Source organism: Heptranchias perlo, chromosome 25 (genome assembly GCF_035084215.1).
Source record: "Heptranchias perlo isolate sHepPer1 chromosome 25, sHepPer1.hap1, whole genome shotgun sequence".
NCBI classification, from domain to species: Eukaryota; Metazoa; Chordata; class Chondrichthyes; order Hexanchiformes; family Hexanchidae; genus Heptranchias; species Heptranchias perlo.
Window position 1 is genome coordinate 47,110,352 of NC_090349.1, and position 14,727 is coordinate 47,125,078.

Below are 14,727 nucleotides of genomic sequence, written 5' to 3' on the forward strand. Positions count from 1 at the left end.
AGTTCGATCAGTCAGAAATTTCCAGCATCTCAAATCAAACAATTTCTAGGGGAGAAATATATTTACAGCAAAAAATCCCAAATGAATGCATAGGAAGGAAAAATAAAACTTAAAAATTCAAGAGGGCTTGGTTTTGTACAGTCAAAAATGTCAAAATAACTGAATGGTTCAGGGGGGACAAAAAGACTGAAAAAAATTCCGTGACAAAGTTGGTTAGAGGAACGAATAAAATATCCAAACATGTTTCCTGTGAAGGTGACAGTCAGCTGACCGAGACAGAACCTCTTACAGGAAAGGAGTGAGTCTTGAAATGATCCCATCGCTCCCGTGCCTCTCCAATGGATGGCACGTACACTATTGGTGGAAGTTAAACAAGTGACGTGTACACGCATATCGGAGACAACTGCAGAATCATAGAATGTTCCAGAAACAGGCCATTTGGCCCATCAAGTCAGTGCCAATGTTTTTTTTCTTACTCTGGTCCAACACTAAACTCTCCTTTAATTCTTGCCATTATTTTAAATTCTGCCCACTCGTTGCCATCTCTCAGATCAGTGGAAATAAACCACTAATTATAACCTTTCACGACCCTTCCAAATCTTGACGACCTCCATCAGATCACTGAACTTTCTCATCTCTAGTGAAAAAAGCTCCAACTTCTCAAGGCTCTCTTCATAACTATAACTCCTTGTTGCTGGTAATATCCCATTGAATCTACACTTCCCCTTCCCCTTTATACATCCTTATAACTGGACACCCAAAACAGCACACATTATTCCAACTGCAGCCTAATTAAGGTCTGGACATGTTCAAGATTACATCAAAAGCAAAAGACTGCAGATGCTGAAAATCTGAAATAAAAACAAAATGCTGGAAACACTGAGCAGTTCGGGCACAATATGTGGAGAGAGAAAGAGTTAACGTTTCAGGTCGATTACCTTTCATCAGGACAGTTGCTGCCTGATCTGCTGAGTGTTTCCAGCATTTTCTGTTTTTATTCATTACCTCCTTGCTTTTGCATTCTGTGCCTCGATTCTGTGCCAAGGACTCCATTTGCCCATTTTATGGCCTTATTTACTTGCGCTGCCACCTGTAATCACGTGATCCGGACACCAAGGTCTCTCTGCTTCTCCATTCCCATTTAAAATCTCAACATTTAAGGTGCATTTGCTTTTCCTATTCTTATTTTTAACATGTATTATTTCACATTTTTTTATATATACATTGACCTGTACCTATATCTGTTTCTGCAGCCATACTCCCCAATTTGCTGTAATCAAATTTCGATATTGTTCTTTCAAATCATAAGCCCAGATCATTTCTGTAAATATTAAATATGAGTGGCCCCAACACACAGCCCTCATCACATCTCTCCAGTCATTTACCCTGACCCTTTGCTTTCTGCCCTCCACCCCGCTCTCTCTCCATGCGGCCGCAATCCCCTTCGTTCCATAAGCCCGTTTTAAACCCCCCTCGTGTTGTTAAAGCTGCATAGGGAATGACTTTCGAAAACAATGAATCAGATCATCAATAGTCATTTAATTGGATTACAAAATCAAACTTTGTATAAATGTAGTTATGACCCGAATAAACCTGTAAAGATTTGTTCCTTTTATGATCACGACACACAGTACATACACGGAGACAATGATTTACATGCTGCCAGCTCGGGCTTTGTCAAGAGATCCATAACACACAGGTGTGACAGACAAGATATAGGTACAGCTAGTCGGGACCTTCAACCATTAACATTATTTTAAACAGTTTCATTTTTAGCTGCAAGTTCTGTGTTAGCGATGTTTATACCAGGGTTCCCCCCCTCTAAGTGATTATACCTGCTTAGTGCAATGTCAAGTGAACTGTGGCCTTTGCTTTTATCAAACCACAAGTGCAATTAGATTACTGGTAGAAGCAAGCAGCAGATTATATCATATTTGGCCACTGTTTAACTACTCACAACTTGACAAAAATAAATGAAATTGAGAATGAGGTTGTGGTGGGTTTGCTTTCCCATAAAGTGTCAGAGTTTGACTTACGTTACCTTCTCTGTCATTAAAAACAAAAACAAAAAAAAATTGTTGCAAGTGAAGTTTTGTCTATATTTGTGCACAGCATATAAAAGCAACTAAGCTAAGCAGTCCTTTTACACAGTTCTGTCTGTCCCTGAATGCTTCCTAACCACCTTCCCATCATTGACCTGGTCTACTGCCAGTGTTTCTACTTCTGGCTGGGGCTGCGATGGCGTGATGTGTGGAATGCGATGGGCCACACCAATGTGATGTGACCGGTGTGGCTTGTCTCTGGCTGGGCTCTGTTGCTCCGCAGAGCTACGCTCAGAAGGAATGGGGGGAATAAGTAACGGTTTCTCCTTCATCGAATGTGCATCGGTCGACTCTCGGGCCTGCAGGAATGGTGTTGGGTCAGGCATAGCATCCAATGGCTCAGATCGTAACACAAGCTTCCTTCCATCTGTTCCAAGTCTGTAAACCTCTGCAAACTCAGTGTTTAGTGGAGTTGAAAGACTTTTTTTCATTCTGCGCCTTGGGGTTTCTGGCATCTTGTCTTTGGGTGGTGATGGTTTATAGTTGGTCGTTGCGGACCCTGCAGTGGATGAAGTCTCCGAGACCCCACTACCTGATGACATCAGCTTCTTTTTGGTTGCGTGGAGCTGAGAGGTGAGGTAGGCGATGGTGCAGGCTCGCTGCTCCAGCTCGTTGGAAAGCATACTGAGCTTATGGCTCTTCAACTTTAACTCCTCTAAATACTTCTTCTCCCGCTCCTTCATAGTGTTTTCTAGGACTAGTATCACTGCGTTTTTTTTCTCTAAATCTTTTATCAATTCATTATTTTCTTCTTCTTTGGCTTTTAGCTGAGATTCAAGTTCTTCATATTTTTTTCTTAATTCCTCACTTCTTGAATCACCATTCCCTTCAAAGAAAACAGATAAACCATCAGAGAAATTGAGGGCAAAGGCTGATTGAGAAAACAAGTGTTATTAAAATAATTCTCAGGGACCCTCCCAACCCCCTCTCTCAGATGCTGATGGATCTGCAGTGGTTTTCCAGCACGTTGATTATTTTAATATAAAATATTACAAGTGGTAATAAATGCAAGAGACTGTGGCTCTAAGCTGCCACCTCAGCCTGGCAGTGAAAAGTGCAGATCAAGATTCTGATGTTGTGTGGTGTGCGGTTTCGAGCCTGGACTGCCATCTGCACCACTTGTAATCTCATCAAATGGCATTTTGCCCACAATTCCCAGCAGTTGCATGGAACTGAGTGCAGACTAGACTCAGATTTCATACAAGGATGTATTTGGCCTCGCGAAGCTCTCATCACTCACTCCTTGCCTAAGCCCTCAGACACAGCATGCCCGGTATTATAGTTTCCAATAAGCAATGGTTTCATTTCTTGGTCACAATTATTTTACTACAATGTAGAAGTAACTTGACTGTCTCCCAGCCTATCACATTCCACCCAAGGCCCTGCTAACTGCCTGTCAGAAGTTTGATGCTGATCACTGCTCTACAGACACTTTACAAGAGAACACACCTGTTACTCAGCACATTGGGTTCTTCTCATTTAATAAACATTTGACCAGAATGGACCAAACTTTCCTTCTAAAAGACAAGTTTAGTTTATACCCTGAATTGTGTTTTTTTTAAACATTAAAAGGACTTGTTTGTGGCAATCTAGAGAGAAACTATCGACAGTGGAATGACGTGGCCACGGACACTTTGTTGGGAGGAGGTATAGGGATGGAGCAGACGGCTCTGCCATGTGTAGGATCACCCCCATGTGTTCCCATTCTCACCTGTCCCAATGAAGCACATCTCCTGCAATGGTTTCTCCTTCCAGCCCCTCTGGATTACCCCAAGGTTCCCTCCTTCTCTGCTGCCCTTTGGCAACATCATCCATAACAATGAGTTCTGCTTCCACATAAATGCTGACGACACTGAACTCTGCCACAATCCTGGACCCCATCATCACTCAGGAGGATTTTCTCTTCTTGTGGATGGAAACCAGACCTGCAATCGGAAACACCCAGAGTACGTGCCTCAAACAGAATCCAATCACCAGAGGGGCAGCTGTGAGGCGACCTGATGGCCCCTGGTACTGATCTCCAAGATCTATGCTGTTCTTAATCCCACCTGCAGCAGTATTTAGTATTCAGCATGAATACTGCCCATACTTGCTAAAGAACTCAAGGTCCTCAGTGTGTATTGAGTATTGAACTATGGCCTAAGCAAGTAGAACATTTTTGTACAAATCAGTATCAAACTGATTACTTCTAAAGCAACAGCATCAACTCTACTAACAGAGCAGGAACATCTGAACTAGACATTCCCATGAGGGGGAAAGGAAGGGCATCCAAAGCGAGAGCTCCCTGGATGACCAAAGATATAGAGATTAGAATGAAACAGAAAAAAGGAGGCTTATGATAAATGTCGGGTTCATAATACAATAAGAAACAATAGAGGTGCCATTACACTACTGGGTGCATTCTATAGGCCACCAACTAGTGGGAAGGATATAGAGGAGCAAATCTGCAGGGAAATTACAGAGAGGTGCAAGAGCCATAGAGAAGTGATAATGGGGGACTTCAACTATCCTAATATAGACTGGGATAGTAATAGTGTAAAGGGCAGAGAGGGGGAGGAATTTCTGAAGTGTGTTCAGGAGGACTTTCTGGATCAGTACATTTCCGGCCCAACGAGGAAGGAGGCATTGCTGGATCTGGTTCTAGGGAATGAGGTGGGTCAAGTGGAGCAAGTGTCAGTGGGGGAACATTTAGGGAACAGCGATCATAATATTATAAGGTTTGGAATAGCTATGGAAAAGGACGAGGAGCAATCTAGAGTAAAAATACTGAATTGCAGGAGGGCCAATTTCAATGGGATGAGAATGGATCTGGCCCGGGTAAATTAGAAAAACTGTAATTGAACAGTGGGCGGCCTTTAAAGAAGAGATGGTTCGGGTACAGTCTAGGTGCAGTCCCATGAGGGAGAAAGGTAGGGCAACTAAAGCTAGAGCTCCCTGGATGACAAAGGAGAGAAAGATGAAGCAGAAAAAAGAGGCGTATGACAGATGTCAGGTTGATAACACAAGTGAGAACCAGGCTGAATATAGAAAGTTCAGAGGGGAAGTGAAAAAGGGGCAAACAGAGAGTATGAGAATAGACTTGTGGCCAACATAAAAGGGAATCCAAAAGTCTTCTATAGGCATATAATTAGTAAACGGGTAGTAAGGGGAGGGATGGGGCCGATTAGGGACCAAAAAGGAGATCTACACTTGGAGACAGAAGATGCTGCCAGAGTCTCAGTAAAGGAAGATATAGTTGAGATACTGGATGGACTAAAAATTGATAGAGGAGGTACCAGAAAGGCTGGCTGTACTTAAAGTAGGTAAGACAACCGGTCCGGATGGGATGCATCCTAGGTTGCTGAGGGAAGTAAGGGTGGAAATTGCGGAGGTACTGGCCATAATCTTCCAAACATCCTTAGATAGGGGGATGGTGCCAGAGGACTGGAGAATTGCAAATGTTACACCCTTGTTCAAAAAATGGTGTAAGGATAAACCCGGCAACTACAGGCCAGTCAGTTTAACCAGTGGGGAAACTTTTAGAAACAATAAACCGAGACAGAATTAACAGTCACTTGGACAGTGTGGATTGATTAGGGAAAGCCAGCACGGATTTGTTGAAGGCAAATCGTGTTTAACTAACCTGATAGAGTTTTTTGATGAGGTAACAGAGAGGGTCGATGAGGGCAATGCAGTTGATGTGGTGTATATGGACTTTCAAAAGGCGTTTGATAAAGTGCCACATAATAGGCTTGTCATCAAAGTTGAAACCCATGGAATAAAGGGACAGTAGCAACATGGATACAAAATTGGCTAAGTGATAGGAGACAGAGAGTAGTGGTGAACGGTTGTTTTTCGGACTGGAGGGAGGTGTACAGTGGTGTTCCCCAGGGGTCGGTACTGGGACCACTGCTTTTCTTGATATATATTAATTACTTGGACTTGGGTGTACAAGGCACAATTTCAAAATTTGCAGATGGCACAAAACTTGGAAGTGTAGTGAACAGTGAGGAGGATAGTGATAGACTTCAAGAGGATATAGACAGGCTGGTGGCATGGGCGGACACGTGGCAGATGAAATTTAACGCAGAAAAGTGCGAAGTGATATATTTCGGTAGGAAGAACGAGGAGAGGCAATATAAACTAGAGGGCACAATTCTAAAAAGGGTGCAGGAACAGAGAGATCTGGGGTTATATGTAAACAAATCATTGAAGGTGGCAGAGCAGGTTGAGAAAGCGGTTAAGAAAACATACGTGATCCTGGGCTTTATAAATAGAGGCATAGAGTACAAAAGCAAGGAAGTCATGATGAACCTTTATAAAACACTGGTCCGACCACAACTGGAGTATTGTGTCCAGTTCTGGGCACCGCACTTTAGGAAAGACGTGAAGGCCTTAGAGAGGGTGCAGAAGAGATTTACTAGCATGTTTCCAGGGATGAGGGACTTTAGTTACGTGGATAGACTGGAGAAGCTGGGGTTGTTCTCCTTGGAACAGAGACAGTTGAGAGGAGATTTGATCGAGGTATTCAAAATCATGAAGGGGCTAGACAGAGTAGATAGAGAGAAACTGTACCCATTGGCAGAAGGGTCGAGAACCAGAGGACACAGATTTAAGGTGATTGGCCAAAGAACCAAAGGTGACATGAGGAAAAACATTTTTACACAGTGAGTGGTTAGGATCTGGAATGCACTGCCCGAGGGGGTGGTGGAGGCAGATTCAATCATGGCCTTCAAAAGGGAACTGGATAAGTACTTGAAAGGAAAAAAAATTGCAGGGTTACGGGGAAAGAGCAGGGGAGTGGGACTAGCTGGATTACTCTTGCAGAGAGCCGGCATGGACTCAATGGGCCGAATGGCCTCTTTCCATGATTCTAGGATACAGTCGAGAACCAAGCTAAGTACAAAAAGTACAAAGGAGAGCTGAAAAAGGAAATAAGGGCAAAGAGAGAGTGAGAATAGATTAGTGGGTAACATAAAAGGAACCCAAAAGTCTTTTATAAACATATTGAATCATAGATGGCCATTCGGCCCATCATGTCTGTGCCGGCTAAAAAAAAGAGCTATCTAGCTTAATCCCACTTTCCAGCACTTGGTCCGTAGCCCTGTGGGTTTCGGCACTTCAGGTGCACATCCAGGTACTTTTTAAATGAGTTGAGGGTTTCTGCCTCTCCCACCCTCTCAGGCAGTGAGTTCCAGACCCCACCACCCTCTGGGTGAAAACATTTCTCCTCAGCTCCCCTCTAATCCTTCTACCAATCACTTTAAATCTATGCCCCCTGGTTATTGACCTCTCTAAGGGAAATAGGTCCTCCCTCCCACTCTATCCAGTCCCCTCATAATTTTATACACCTCAATTAAATCTCCCCTCAGCCTCCTTTATTCCAATGAAAACAAGCCCAGCCTATCCAATCTTTCCTCATAGCTAAAACTCTCCAGCCCTGGCAACATCCTCGTAAATCTCCTCTGTACCCTCTCTAGTGCAATCACATCTTTCCTGTAATGTGATGACCAGAACTGTACACAGTACTCAAGCTGTGGCCTAACTAGAGTTTTATACAGTTCTAGCATAATCTCCCTGCTCTTATATCCTATGCCTCAGCTAATAAAGGAAAGTATCCCGTATGCCTTCTTAACCATCTTATCTACCTGTCCTGCTACCTTCAGGGATCTGTGGACATGCACTCCAAGGTCCCTCACTTCCTCTACACCTCTCAGTATCCTCCCATTTATTGTGTATTCCCTTGCCTTGTTTGCCCTCCCCAAATGCATTACCTCACACTTCTCTGGATTGAATTCCATTTGCCATTTTTCTGCCCACCTGACCAGTCCATTGATATCTTCCTGCAGTCTACAGCTTTCCTCCTCACTATCAACTACACGGCCAATTTTTGTATCATCTGCAAACTTCTTAATCATGCCCCTTTATATTTAGGCCTAAATCATTAATATAGACCAATATATACAAGAAATAGTAAAAGGATAGTCAAAGGAAGGGTGGGGCTGATTAGGGACCAAAAAGGAGATCTTGCGGAGGCAGAGGGCGTGGCTGAGGTAATAAATGAATACATCACATCGGTCTTCACTGAAGGAGATACTGCCAATATCACAGTAAAGGAGGAGGCACTAGAGAAACTGGACAGAACAAAAATATTTAGAGGAGGTACTCAAAGTAGATAAGTCACCCGGTCCGGATGGGAGGCATCCTGGGTTGCTGAGGGAAGCGAGGGTGGAAATTGCGGAGGCTCTGACCACAATCTTCCAATCCTCCTTAGATACGGAGTTAGTGCCAGAGGACTGGAGAATTGCAAATGTTACACCTCTGTTCAAAAAAAGGGGAGAGGGATAAACCCGGCAATTACAGGCCAGTCAGTCTAACGTCGGTGGTGGGGAAACTTTTGCCGAATAATCTGGGACAAAATTGTCACTTGGAAAAGTCTGGGCTAATAAACGAAAGTCAGCACGGATTTGTTGAAGGAAAATCGTGTTTAACTAACTTGATTGAGTTCTTTGATGAGGTAACAGAGAGGGTCGATGAGGGCAATGCGGTTGATGTGTATATGGACTTTCAAAAGGCATTTGATAAAGTGCCTCATAATAGACTTGTATTATTTCTTATAAAGTGATTATAGAATATAATTACGGGGATGTCTCTCTCTATATTTCAGTTTATTCATTAATGAACACTCCCATTTATTCGAGGCTTCAGACAAGTCTATAGTAGAATTTCCATCCATTTGATTAGATGTCTTAAGTGAGCCAATGAATGACAGTAGAAAGAGTTGGTCAGCCCATTGCACCAGCCTGTGATTATTATTCACCGCTCCTTCTGCCCAAATCTGTGTGACTGCAGCCAGTTTTCGGAACAGAGGCCTGGAGTACATCAGAAAGCAGCACCCACCCAACTCGGACACCACGGAAAGCAGAAAACAGCGGCTAGCTCAGCCCTTCTTGTGGAAAAGGTGACTCAAAACACAGAGACTGTTTTGTACTAAAGGAACTGTATTCAAGGGTTAGTCCCTTTGAAGTAGTAATGCTGATTCACATTTATAAAATCGTCCAGATACAATAATAAAACAAGATTCTGTGGACAGGGCAGGAGATGTTAAACCTGTTTCTCGAATTTATATAAAGCCTTTCACTGGGTCACCTGATGAAATAACCATCACCTCTCAGCTTGGTTGTATGTGATCTGAGGCGTGATGAGAATTGATGAGCATTTCTTATGTCAGTGAAAGGTTGATTTTAGAACAATATAATTCTGTAATGAAATTAGATCACAGACAACTGGTCAGGAGATGAAACAGGCCAGGAGAATTGCTCTTTACTGGATCAGACAATGTCCAGTGTACTAATTAACAGGGCTCCAATTAATAATCAATTCCACACTTCGAGATATTTCAAGTCAATTGGATAAAATTTGTGAATTTGAAAATGAAGATAACAAGCAGAAGAAATAAAAATATATTTAATTGTGCAGAGCGGTGAGTGATCGGGCCAGGGCGGGGGGCCGGCACCCCGCGGGGGGGGGGGGGGGCGGGGCACCCCGTGGGGGGGGGGCCGGGGGCGGGGCGCCGCGCGCGGGAGGTGGTGGGGGGCCGGGACGGATTATTGAGATGAAAGCTGCTGTACAATTCAGGAGTCCTGCAGCTGCTGCTCTTACCAGTCTGGTCGCAGGGAGATGAATTCATGGTCAGTTCAAAGGCCAAGTCTAGAACAGAAAATAAAAGGAGATTTTAATAAATTATTATAGTTTTAGAACCAGGTGTTGGATGACAAAGTGCCATTGGACGTCTCATGTTCAGGATACACAGACCCACCACCAGATCACTCCCCCAATACACAGACCCACCAGATCACTCCCCCAATACACAGTCCCACCAACAGATCACTCCCCCAATACACAGACCCACCCCCAGATCACTCCCCCAATACACAGACCCACCACCAGATCACTCCCCCAATACACAGACCCACCAGATCACTCCCCCAATACACAGACCCACCAACAGATCACTCCCCCAATACACAGACCCACCACCAGATCACTCCCCCAATACACAGACCCACCAGATCACTCCCCCAATACACAGTCCCACCAACAGATCACTCCCCCAATACACAGTCCCACCACCAGATCACTCCCCCAATACACAGTCCCACCAACAGATCACTCCCCCAATACACAGACCCACCACCAGATCACTCCCCCAATACACAGACCCACCAGATCACTCCCCCAATACACAGTCCCACCAACAGATCACTCCCCCAATACACAGACCCACCACCAGATCACTCCTCCAATACACAGACCCACCACCAGATCACTCCCCCAATACACAGACCCACCACCAGATCACTCCCCCAATACACAGACCCACCACCAGATCACTCCCCCAATACACAGACCCACCAACAGATCACTCCCCAATACACAGACCCACCACCAGATCACTCCCCCGATACACAGACCCACCACCAGATCACTCCCTCGATACACAGACCCACCACCAGATCACTCCCCCGATACACAGACCCACCACCAGATCACTCCCCCAATACACCGACCCACCATATCACTCCCCCAATACACAGACCCACCACATCACTCCCTCAATACACAGACCCACCACCAGATCACTCCCCCAATACACAGGCCCACCACCAGATCACTCCCCCAATACACAGACCCACATCACTCCCTCAATACACAGACCCACCTCCAGATCACTCCCGCAATACACAGACCCAACACCAGATCACTCCCACCATACACAGACCCACCACCAGATCACTCCCACCATACACAGACCCACCACCAGATCACTCCCACCATACACAGACCCACCACCAGATCACTTCCTCAATACACAGACCCACCACCAGATCATTACCTCCATACACAGACCCACCAGATCACTCCCTCAATACACAGACCCACCAGATCACTCCCTGAATAGAAAGACCCACCTCCACATCACTCCCACAATACACAGACCCACCACCAGATCACTCCCTCAATACACGGACCCACAAGATCACTCCGAATAGAAACACCCACCTCCAGATCACTCCCTCAATACACAGACCCACCTCCAGATCACTCCAGTATACACAGACCCACCACCAGATCACTCCCCAACACACCGACCCACCACCAGATCACTCCCCCAATACACAGACCCACCACCAGATCACTCCCCCAATACACAGACCCACCAGATCACTCCCCCAATACACAGTCCCACCAACAGATCACTCCCCCAATACACAGACCCACCCCCAGATCACTCCCCCAATACACAGACCCACCACCAGATCACTCCCCCAATACACAGACCCACCAGATCACTCCCCCAATACACAGTCCCACCAACAGATCACTCCCCCAATACACAGACCCACCACCAGATCACTCCCCCAATACACAGACCCACCAGATCACTCCCCCAATACACAGTCCCACCAACAGATCACTCCCCCAATACACAGACCCACCACCAGATCACTCCTCCAATACACAGACCCACCACCAGATCACTCCCCCAATACACAGACCCACCACCAGATCACTCCCCCAATACACAGACCCACCACCAGATCACTCCCTCAATACACAGACCCACCACCAGATCACTCCCCAATACACAGACCCACCACCAGATCACTCCCCCGATACACAGACCCACCACCAGATCACTCCCTCGATACACAGACCCACCACCAGATCACTCCCCCGATACACAGACCCACCACCAGATCATTCCCCCAATACACCGACCCACCATATCACTCCCCCAATACACAGACCCACCACATCACTCCCTCAATACACAGACCCACCACCAGATCACTCCCCCAATACACAGGCCCACCACCAGATCACTCCCCCAATACACAGACCCACATCACTCCCTCAATACACAGACCCACCTCCAGATCACTCCCGCAATACACAGACCCAACACCAGATCACTCCCACCATACACAGACCCACCACCAGATCACTCCCACCATACACAGACCCACCACCAGATCACTCCCACCATACACAGACCCACCACCAGATCACTTCCTCAATACACAGACCCACCACCAGATCATTACCTCCATACACAGACCCACCAGATCACTCCCTCAATACACAGACCCACCAGATCACTCCCTGAATAGAAAGACCCACCTCCACATCACTCCCACAATACACAGACCCACCACCAGATCACTCCCTCAATACACGGACCCACAAGATCACTCCAAATAGAAACACCCACCTCCAGATCACTCCCTCAATACACAGACCCACCTCCAGATCACTCCAGTATACACAGACCCACCACCAGATCACTCCCCAACACACCGACCCACCACCAGATCACTCCCCCAATACACAGACACCACATCACTCCCCCAATACACAGACCCACCACATCACTACCCCAATACACAGGCCCACATCACTCCCTCCATACACAGACCCACCACCAGATCACTCCCTCCATACACAGACCCACCACCAGATAACTCCCCCGATACACAGACCCACCACCAGATCACTCCCCCGATACACAGACCCACCACCAGATCACTCCCCCGATACACAGACCCACCACCAGATCACTCGCCCGATACACAGACCCACCACCAGATCACTCGCCCGATACACAGACCCACCACCAGATCACTCCCCCGATACACAGACCCACCACCAGATCACTCCCCCGATTCACAGACCCACCACCAGATCACTCCCTCAATACACAGACCCACAAGATCACTCCCTCCATACACAGACCCACCACCAGATCACTCCCGATACACAGACCCACCACCAGATCACTCCCCCGATACACAGACCCACCACCAGATCACTCCCCCGATACACAGACCCACCACCAGATCACTCCCCCGATACACAGACCCACCACCAGATCACTCCCCCAATACACCGACTCACTACCTCCATACACAGACCCACCACATCACTCCCTCAATACACAGACCCACCACCAGATCACTCCCTCAATACACGGACCCACCACCAGATCACTCCCTCAATACACAGACCCACAAGATCACTCCCTCCATACACAGACCCACCACCAGATCACTCCCTCAATACACAGACCCACAAGATCACTCCCTCCATACACAGACCCACCACCAGATCACTCCCCCAATACACAGACCCACCACCAGATCACTCCCCCAATACAGAACCACATCACTCCCTCAATACAAAGATCCACCACCAGATCACTCCCCCAATACAGAACCACATCACTCCCTCAATACACAGACCCACCACCAGATCACTCCCTCAATACACGGACCCACCACCAGATCACTCCCTCCATACACAGACCCACCACCAGATCACTCCCCCAATACACAGACCCACCACCAGATCACTCCCTCAATACACAGACCCACAAGATCACTCCCTCCATACACAGACCCACCACCAGATCACTCCCCCAATACACAGACCCACCACCAGATCACTCCCCCAATACACAGACCCACATCACTCCCCCAATACAGACCCACATCACTCCCTCAATACAAAGATCCACCACCACATCACTCCCCCAATACACAGACCCACATCACTCCTTCAATACACAGACCCACCACCAGATAACTCCCCCGATACACAGACCCACCACCAGATCACTCCCTCGATACAGACCCACCACCAGATCACTCCCCCGATACACTGACCCACCACCAGATCACTCCCCCGATACACAGACCCACCACCAGATCACTCGCCCGATACACAGACCCACCACCAGATCACTCCCCCGATACACAGACCCACCACCAGATCACTCCCCCGATACACAGACCCACCACCAGATCACTCCCCCGATACACAGACCCACCATCAGATCACTCCCCCGATACACAGACCCACCACCAGATCACTCCCCCGATACACAGACCCACCACCAGATCACTCCCCCGATACACAGACCCACCACCAGATCACTCCCCCGATACACAGACCCACCACCAGATCACTCCCCCGATACACAGACCCACCACCAGATCACTCCCCCGATACACAGACCCACCACCAGATCACTCCCCCGATACACAGACCCTCATCACTCCCTCAATACACAGACCCACCTCCAGATCACTCCCCCAATACACAGACCCACCACCAGATCACTCCCTCCATACACAGACCCACATCACTCCCTCAATACACAGACCCACCACCTGATCACTCCCCCAATACACAGACCCACATCACTCCCTCAATACACAGACCCACCTCCAGATCACTCCCCCAATACACAGACCCACCACCAGATCACTCCCTCCATACACAGACCCACCACCAGATCACTCCCACCATACACAGACCCACCACCAGATCACTACTTCCATACACAGACCCACCAGATCACTCCCTGAATAGAACGACCCACCTCCAGATCACTCCCTCAATACACAGACCCACAAGATCACTCAGAATAGAAACACCCACCTCCAGATCACTCCCTCCATACACAGACCCACCACCAGATCACTCCAGTATACACAGACCCACCACCAGATCACTCCCCCAATACACAGACCCATCACCAGATCACTCCCTCGATACACAGGCTCGCCAGATAACTCCCTCA

General features: G+C 47.2%; 1 protein-coding gene across 2 annotated transcripts in view; it reads right to left on the reverse strand.

Annotated features, from left to right (window-relative positions):
- Positions 1 to 1,519: 1,519 nt before the first annotated feature.
- ccdc92 (coiled-coil domain containing 92) overlaps positions 1,520 to 14,727 on the reverse strand; it is a 54,090-nt gene continuing 40,882 nt past the window's right edge. The window contains exons 3-4 of one of the 2 annotated variants that reach the window (XM_068006242.1): positions 9,744 to 9,791; positions 1,520 to 2,928 (exon numbers count right to left, since the gene is read on the reverse strand). In XM_068006242.1, coding sequence (XP_067862343.1) covers positions 2,144 to 2,928; positions 9,744 to 9,791 — 833 coding nt within the window. In that variant the 3' untranslated portion in view covers positions 1,520 to 2,143. Of the gene's footprint in view, positions 2,929 to 3,813; positions 4,030 to 9,743; positions 9,792 to 14,727 lie in introns of those variants that run through there. The other variant, XM_068006243.1, reaches the window with a different exon arrangement.